Source organism: Alligator mississippiensis, chromosome 4 (assembly GCF_030867095.1).
Source record: "Alligator mississippiensis isolate rAllMis1 chromosome 4, rAllMis1, whole genome shotgun sequence".
Classification (NCBI taxonomy): domain Eukaryota; kingdom Metazoa; phylum Chordata; order Crocodylia; family Alligatoridae; genus Alligator; species Alligator mississippiensis.
The window spans coordinates 163,648,059-163,657,379 of record NC_081827.1 but is presented as its reverse complement, the minus strand read 5'-3'; the positions used below and the strand labels follow the sequence as shown (position 1 = coordinate 163,657,379).

The following is a 9,321-nucleotide window of genomic DNA, read 5'->3' as shown; positions in this document are numbered from 1 at the left end:
TGTTTTCCAGTTACCACATTTCTTATCTCGAACACTTTGCAGCTCACTAATGTTACTTTCCAGTTTCCTATAGCCAGCCCCTCCCAGCTCCCCCCAAACTTAGGAACTGAGCATGGTGTTTCCATAATGCTCACAGCTCCTCTGAGTTCACAGATAGAGAGTTCAAGTCTCTCACAAGGCACTGTGAGCCCTTATCATTAAACTGCAAGGCTGATCAATAGTTCAAACTCTGAATAATATACATGAGAGGGAAGCAAGATTTATTCAGTATATCACAATAAGCAGGCAGAAGTGAAGTTTGCAGGAACCCGGTGATTTTTATTAAACAGTGGGAACAGAACAATTGGTACATGAAAGAACTAAAAATGCGCACACAGCCAATTCATAAATGCGGTCAATAAATGACCCTATTCTACAGTGAACTTTGCATAGTTAATAATTTCTTATGCTTTGAGATATCTGTTTCCATCCAACCATGATGGCACCATACTGCATTGATTCCTATTTGTCTAGTCTGTTCTTTTATAGAGAGCAGGACCTTTGGAGGCTCTTCCTTACTTGTCTCCTTTGCCACCTCTTTTAGAGTCTGCATTAAATAAGGAGATAACTATTATTATTTAAGCACAACACATATATAAAAACACCCTTTTACATTAGAAAGATAAGTTTAGTTTCCACCTCACTTCTCAGTCTTCCCTCCCAAACCATTTCTTTCTGATACCACTGAATCGGAAGTAAGTGCCACCTTAAAGTATTTTGTAAGATATTGCTAGCCAAAAAATTCTCCTTAGACATGAGCCCAATAGCTCTGAACTGGTCATTTCTGAATTTCTTCATACTTCTCATACCTATAGGAATGAGTATGTATTTGGCTATTTAGCTATTTATTGGAACATAGTCTTTGGTGCTTTTCTGAATTCTAACGTCAGTTTTGTACCAAGAAAACCTTAGCAAAGAGCTATGCTCTCCCATTTTCTAATCTGACTGAATATCTTTCATTGCCTGAATTCTAAGTGACAGGGAACTGTGCAGTAGCTTGTAAGATGGACATAACTAATTAGTAGGTTTTTCTTTGTAGAAAATAAACTATTTTGACTTTTAAAGGTTCCCCTGAGAAGGATCCTTACCAGTAGTTCCAGAAAGGCCAAACAGCCTGTAGAACAAGAAGAAAATAGTTAGAGCAAAGAAAGATGACAAATTTCAAGCACTAGAACAGAGGATGATACAAGAAAGCAAAGTGTCAATAGGCACAGTTTTAAGAGTCATACATGCTATGCTGCTAATTACAGCTATTTTTGTGCCTCTCCATAAATGCAGCACCTGGGGCAGCTGCCCCTTCACCCCCCTCAGTTATACTACTGTCTACATATGGTGCAAAACAATCCTAACAACATTGGGTTATTTAAACACTGTATAACTAATGATGAATTACCACCTTAACCACTTTACATATGTTTTACTTGTTATCTCTACCCGTTGTCTATTTGTCTTTTAAATTTGAAACTGTTTGGGAGCAGAAACTGTATTCTATTAGTTTTGCAAAACAACTAATATATTGTAAGCATTAGTGGAAAGAGTAAAAATAACAATAGCTGCCAATGCTTAACATAGGCAGTGTGAAGTGGCAATTCCTATCTGAAAAGAATGCACAAATATTTGCAGATCTGTAATGCATCCTGCATTGCTAACTCACCAGACATTTTAGAGTCTCTAAGCATACTTTATTTTTAACATGCTGACATGAAAATCACTATAGAAGCATCCTGAAAATATCGCGGCCCTGTCATCTCAAGCTCAAAAGTCTTTTGCACTGGATATGGTTACGTACTGAGAGTCTTGGCCTTCCAGCAGCTGGTGATAAGTGGCAATCTCTTGCTCCAGCCGGGTCTTGATGTCCATGAGCATCTTGTACTCACTGTTCTGCCTCTCCATTTCAGCACGGAGATCACCCAGTTGTGCCTCAATGTTGCTAATCAGGCACTGGATCTGTGATAGCTGAGCACCGTAGCGATTCTCAGTGTCTGCCAACGTGCCTTCCAAAGCAGCTTTCTGAGAATATAAAAATTGGAAGAAAAAAGATTTCAAAGCCTGTTACAAAATACACGAAGCCCCAACGTTGAATTTTAATTACATCTATGCCCAGTTTCCTAGCATCTATTTATATAGTGCAAATCTGGGTCAAAATTGCCACATACCATGCTAAGCTGAGACTGAAGCTCTATCTCTAGCCCTTGGAGGGTACGTCTCAGATCAGTGATTTCAGTCCTGCTGGTCTGCAGTTGTTCAGTATTGACAGCTACTTCTTGGTTCAGCTCTTCAGTCTGAAATGGAAAACATTTGAAAAATGAAGTATAGTTCTCTTGGAGCCCTTTTCTACAAAAATGATGAAATTTCTTTCCTTTCTTGCATGTTTTTTTTTTTTTACCTTGCTATTGAACCAACCCTCAGCATCCTTCCTGTTCTTCTCAGCCATGAATTCATACTGGTCTCTCATCTCAGCCAGGATCTTGGTCAGATCGATGCCTGGAGCAGAGTCAACTTCAACGCTGACCTGGCCACCTGCTTGCCCTGCATGGGCATTCATTTCCTATAGTTGACATTGCAGAGAAAGACAAAAGAGGGCACAAAAGTTGTTAAACACTTTTGAACTAACAGTGCCTTGGATTCACCCACTTTCCTCGAGGACTATTTTCCAATTGACCATTCTCAAATTATTTGCAGGTGGCAGTTTCTAGTTACTCATTCTGTACTAGAGATCTTTATAGTCTGCTAGGGAAGTCAGAGATAATGCTGAGAAATCCCAGATTCCCTCATGCCATTTGGCAGCCCTTTTTATGCCTATTTTCAAATGTATTTTACCTCCTCGTGGTTCTTCTTGAGGTAAGCCAGCTCCTCCTTCAGATTCTCAATCTGCATCTCCAGGTCAGTTCTGGCCAGGGTCAACTCATCCAGGAGTCTACGCAGGCCATTAATGTCAGCCTCAACACTCAGACGCAGACCCTGCTCTGTCTCAAACCTTCCAAAAAAGCAAACCCACAAAACAGAACAAAACCAAGAATTGTTAAAGTATATCTGTATTTCATTTTGCATTTGATTCTGGTTTTTTCATCAAGTGGAAAGACTATGACATTCAGAATCCAAAATATTTTGCACATGGGTGATACAAACAGTTAATGTATGTGACATATACTGTACTAGGCTATTTTTATGTATGGACATTAATGAGATACTTTTAATAGCAGCATAGTTTTGTTCAGACTGGTACTGAGAAGGTTCTGCTTACTCAAATCTGCAAATGCACCTTGTAGCAGGCAAAAGGTGTGTAAGGTGTTAGAACAACTACACCTTACATAGTTGTTCTAACACCTTACTACAGTTGTTCTAACAGTTGTTCTAATACCTTACACAACTCCACAAAAATGCACAATATCCAACAACTTCATTACTGCAGTCACTTGCTGAATAGTATAGGAATTTTCTTAGATTGCTATCTATTAGCCTATAGGACAAAGTACTTGCTACTCGATAAGGTTAATTGTGTCAGCTGTGGAGCCCATTCTATATTTTAAATATATGCAGTTTTGCTGTTTTAATCAGAAATTGTTCTATCTTAAATATATCAAGTATGAGTGCCATTGCCATATACAATGCTTTCAGCAAGAGCATAGAAGTATGAATTGGCAGTAGTAGGATTGAATTTGAGGGTTTTATTTATATTCATTTTGGCTAGTGATATGCATCTAGGGCACTGTGGATGCTATATGGACATCTGCCTGTTTTTCAGCATCCCATAGCCTTAGAGGAACTTACTCACTTGGTTTTGAAGTCATCGGCAGCCAGCCTCGCATTATCAATTTGCAGAACAATCTTCGAGTTGTCAATCGTGGCAGCAAGGATCTGCGCAAGGGAGGCAGCACAAAGAGTGAGACATTGGTTAGAGTGAAATAACAATCTGTTTCCCTTCACTTACAAGCAGGGATAAATGACTGAACCTATAGATGTGTCCTGTTAAAATGAATGATGTTTGGTGTGAATAGCAAAGTAGTAGTGTGTTACAGTCAACGTATATCTTTTAAGCGCTTTCAGGCTGATTCTCATGTATACTAAGATCCCCGTACACCAGTCTACGGTCTTCGTTTTTATTCCTAAAGAAGGTTATTTTCTCTTTGATCCAAGGTAACACAGTCTTCAGTTAATATATATTACACTAGGGTTGTCCAACTTCTAAGCAGCCAGGGGCCACCTGCTTCATGGACTACACCAGCAGGGGCCTCATCAGTGCAAGCTCTGGGTTGTGTGGATGCCCCCATGCAGCACTACATGCTCAAGTGCCCCAGCCTCACCCTTAGCTCCCAGAGGTTAGTTTCGTGGAACGTGCCATGCTGTGCAGCTGTGCCCCTGGGGCAGGGGCAGGGAGTGGAAGCTGAGCAGGGAGGGGGAGCCGCAGATCCCAGCTGATGCTTCAGCCAGAACAACGGAGGGAGCCATGCCTGGGTGGGAGCCTGAAGGCTACAAATGAATCCCACAAGGACTGCATGCAGCCTGCAGGCTACCAGGTGGGCAGTCTTGTATTAGCCCAAGTTAATCTTGGGTATAACTTTACTGAAACTTCTGAATCTAAGCTGGGAGTGGGTTTTTCCCTTTCTAGTGGCAATCTGCCTTTAAGAATCTGGTCAACCTCTGGTTCAGTGCCCTTCAGTTCCTGAGATGTAGTATGTCGACCAAGCAGTGACTCCTCCACTGGGCAAGTTCACTGAATTCCACTGATGTCAGCAGAGTCCGCCCCGCCACAACATTATGGGACAATAGGGAGATGAACCTATGTTTTGTGTAAAGGAAGGTAACTTTGCTAACGCAGTAGGTCAAAGATGGCAGTGGAGGACTAGGAAAACATACTGAGGTACTGAGCAAAGGAGATCTACAGAGCACTCCCAACCTAAGCTTGTGCCAAGCAGGTTGTTTGTTTTTTTTACCTGCATTATCCCTGACCAGAGATTTCAGGGCCTAACTTAAAAATCAAAACAAAGTGAATTTTTTGTGTGGGATACTGTACATAATGCTAGCTAACATTTGGACAGAATGTGAATGTATTTTATCCCCTGGTCTAATCAACCGGGCAGGTTGCTGTGCTCACCCATGTCAAGAGCTTCCTCCAACATGGCAGGAAAAGCCACACAGAGCATTTTGTTTACTTAAAAAAGGTTTCACTGTTTACTTTTACTTGGCAAATTTGCTTTTGTGAGACACCTTCGGAAATCAAGAGGTGACCTAGGAAACCAGGTGGGGCTGCTTACTCCCTACCGCTGGGAACAGAGCACAGGATCAATAAAAGCCAAAAGAGGGAATCAGCTTTGCTCACTTGACCTTGGAGTTTTGAAATGGGGACAGTATGTGCGTGAGTTAGGCCAAGGGGAAAGGAAACTGTGGGGTGGAGTCGTGTACTCACAGCTAAAATGTGAAAAGTAAACTTCAGGTTTGCTCAGGAGTCACTGATTACTTAGCTCAGTCAGTTACTGTGTGTGCTTTACAGGGCGTGTGCTTTCGGAAACAATGCAATAATGAGGCAAAAGATATCCTTCATTTATATATGAGATTAGTTACTGCCTGTTCCTTAAGTATTTAAACACTGGCTTCTTTGAAAGCCAGGGTCCATGGATAAAAGGCAAGCAGCATGAACTGAGCCACTTTTGGGGAGGGCAGCCCACAAATCTAATAAACAAGCAATAGAAAACCTTAATTCTCAGTGATACACTTCTGAAATGCTGCTGTTCACAGTTGCACAGTTTTCTCTTTGTTCAGTTCTTATTTTAACTGTAAATATGAACTAGGAAATTAGTAACTAACTGATCTGTTATGACACCCCACACTGGTGGTACAGAGACTTGTAGTGGCTTGTAATAGGCAAAGAGCTGCAGAGGTAGACAGGTGCCTCCAGTAGTCTGACATCATTTAAAAGGTTGCTTCCTTTTTCTTTTCTTTTTTTTTTTTCTTGGTTTGCCAAATGTATTTATTTAAAAGAAATGGGTACTAGGCTGACTGACTTCAGTAAGACTTTATCCACTTACACTAAGGATAACTCACTGCAGTGCAATACGCAGATTTATTTCTGGATTGATGAGGGCCATTGTGGCCCTCAGAGCCATTTGCCACTGACTTTTAAAGGTGAACATTATACCAACTATAAGCAGTGAGAAAAGCTCTGGCTGACACTTGATCAGATTTTCTTAGCTAACATTTTTAATAGCAGGCACATATACTAAACATTGTCTTATCCACCCTTTCTGATTCACGACATACACCACTCTCCTGTTTCCCCCTTCCACTTCCCCCTCAAAATCCAAGATCCCTTCTGGCTGATTTTCTACTAAGGCTTTATTGTTTCTTATAAACTTTCAAACTTGCTATTCAGGCTGAATAAATTTTTCACTGTTGCCAGAAGCTATTCACTAAATAGATGTCTTCATTTATGGATAATAATGACGGATTTAAATACTAGGAGCCACATCAATATATAGTGCTTTTATCATTTTCTGCTTTTTAACAAACTTTTAACACCTACCTTATCTCGAAGATCTTCAATCGTCTTGTAATAAGGGCTATAATCACGAGATGGCCCAGGTCCTTGTTTCTGGTACCAATCTCGGATTTTAATTTCTAGCTCAGAATTTGCCTCTTCCAGAGCACGCACTTTGTCCAGGTAGGAAGCCAGGCGGTCATTCAGGTTCTGCATGGTTATCTTTTCATTGCCAGAAAGGAGACTATCACCACTACCAAGGCTACCACCGAATCCACCACCAAAACCACCACTAAAGCTGCTGCCAAAGCCACCACCATAGCCACCTCCCAGCCCACCACCTGCACCAGAAGAGACAAACCTAGCAGAAGAGACAGAGACACGCTGACCACCAGATCCTCCATGGATACTTGGAGACCTATAGGAACCTCCACCAAAACGGATGGAGGTGGTCGGCCTGAGGCTGAAAGTGGACATGATGAGAAGATATCAAAGATTCAGCCCCAAGCACTATTTGCGCTGTTTGTGACCTGGAAGCAGGAATGTAAGATCCTTTCCTTCACCTGCCTTCTTTTATGTCTGCAACAATGGGAGTTGTCCGGAGAACATGATATGCAAGCCCTGTGGAATTTACCAGCCTTAAGCCTTTTGCCAACACAGAAATTATTCTCATTGGTCAGTCAGTATGAAGTGGGCTGTTTCTTTTATAAATCCTTTCAACCATTCCAGATTCCTTTATTTTCTTCTTCTTCCCCCACCCTTCTTTTTCCTCTTCAGACAACAGGTGGGTTTCACGGTAGGTGGCCCTCTAATCTGAAGAATATTTGATGATATTGAATTGAGAATGAAAGTTTACTTACATTGAAACAAAAGGCATTTAAGCCCATGCCCTTGCATCACTGTACACAGTGCCTCCATTGTCTGAAGTCACCTAACCATTTTTCAGGTAAATCTCAAAGGAATTTTTTGATTGCAGAGAGTAGCTGGTAGGCTACTAATGGCATTTTGTCTGAGAGGAGCTGAAATGGCCAGCACAGCAGCATTGTGTTAAGAGAGGCTTGGATAAACAGATTCCCATTGCTTACCCATTTTTTCCATTACTTCTCTTTATGAAAACTTCTCTCTTCAGGAGAAAACTCTTTCAAAGACTATTTGCCTCTTTGCTCTTATTTCCTTTTTAGGGTTACAAGGGGATCCCTGTACAAGGGGATTGATGGTGGAAATGAAAAAGTCTGTTTCTGTTCAGAAATGAGATTCCTTTTTAGGGCAGTATGGCTGAAAGGGCCCTACATCAGATATTCCTTTAAAATGCCTTTCTGGTGTAAACAGCACAGTGACACGTGTGTATATAAATCCCAGCCTTTCACTAACAAAGCACATGAGTGCCAGTGAAATCAGGGAAACAGGAGCAGATGGAGCATAATTCCTTACTTTTCTAGCTCCTGACAAGAAAGAAAATGTTATTTCTGGATAAGGTAAAATGCTTTATTATCTAAGATCAATTGGTCACAAAAGCTTTGCTATTGGTTCCATTGACTTCTCTGTGAACATCTTTAAGCGAAGCTCCCTTTCGTCTTTTTGGTGCTTTGCTCTTTCTTCTGCTCTTTTCCCCCAGTCTCCCTCCCCAAAGCTGTCCAGAAAGATAGTACTTCACTGAATAGAAGGAGTGCAAGCAAGGCCACCATTCCTGTGAAACTATCCCTTAAATACCACTTTGAATGGGAACAGCCATTCCCAGGTATGGGTAGATTCTGCCATTTGGAAATGCTTCCAATAAAGGGAGCATGCTAAGAGACAGGTGACAGGTCATGACACTTCTAGGGGTCAGGGTGGAAAATCTAAATAATAAAAATTTGAGAACGTTAGTGATGAGCCAGATAAAATACCTAATCTGTGTCAGTGCTTGTGGATAATCCTCACAAGTATGTTGAAAGGCAGCAGGTGATTAAAGTACACAGCAATGTTACACACAGATTGTACAAAGAGAAATGTTGAACGCCCTGGGAAAGTTTAGGTAAAGAAAGAGAATAAATACCCAAGTTACTAACTGGGCATTGGCCAGGATGTCTGGTCAACAGCTTTATTTATTCTTCAAAAAAGTTTCTGTGAACAGGCACTGCAGGTTTTCCCTGCTAATCCTGACAGGTAACACAGTCAGGGACAAGAATTTCCACACTTCACACTCACTCAATCAATCATTTTGACTCTCTTTTGGGACACAAAGAAGCAGCAATATACAAAGTGAAATTACAATCCAGTTTACATAGTATGTGTAATGATGGTGCCATGTATCAACTAGGAACTGTACCAAGACTATCAGTTTGCCAATGGTCAAACATCAGGCAAAAATTATTTTTAGTAGAGGTGCACCGACATATCAGTCCCATATTAGATAGGCACCAATATAAGGAAAATTTACTATATCGGCAATTGACTTTTTTTGGCTGATGTGGCCAATAATACCATCGATAAATGCCCCGTGCATGCACTCAACCACAACGCAGCATGCAAGTGGCCAAGAGCACTGCCTGGCAGCATGGAGAGAAGCCAGGTCCAGCTGGTAAGTCTGTTGTGAGGGAAGGGGCAGGGAGGGGGCAGATCAATGCCTCTGCGATGAGGGAGGGAGTGGGGCTGGGGCTTGGGCAGGGGCAGGTGCTGCACAGCCAGGCAGAGCATGGGATGGAGCCATGAGTGGCTTGTCCAGGGGATGTGGGGGGTGGGGGGGGGGGCACCACTGCATGCACTCCAAGGGAGGCTTGGGGAGCGAGTGCCACTGGATCTGTGCAGGTTGAGGGTGGGCTGCTGCT

General features: G+C 41.9%; 1 protein-coding gene across 1 annotated transcript; it reads right to left on the bottom strand.

Moving 5' to 3' along the window:
* Positions 1-292: 292 nt before the first annotated feature.
* LOC102566807 (keratin, type I cytoskeletal 19) lies at positions 293-7,128 on the bottom strand. The gene is made up of 8 exons (XM_006276664.4): positions 6,560-7,128; positions 3,815-3,897; positions 2,860-3,016; positions 2,426-2,587; positions 2,196-2,321; positions 1,829-2,049; positions 1,128-1,153; positions 293-586 (listed from the first exon to the last, which is right to left on the bottom strand). The coding sequence occupies exons 1-8, from the start codon at positions 6,989-6,991 to the stop codon at positions 555-557; spliced, it is 1,239 nt and encodes a 412-aa protein (XP_006276726.1). The 5' UTR covers positions 6,992-7,128; the 3' UTR covers positions 293-554.
* Between the last annotated feature and the right edge of the window lie 2,193 nt (positions 7,129-9,321).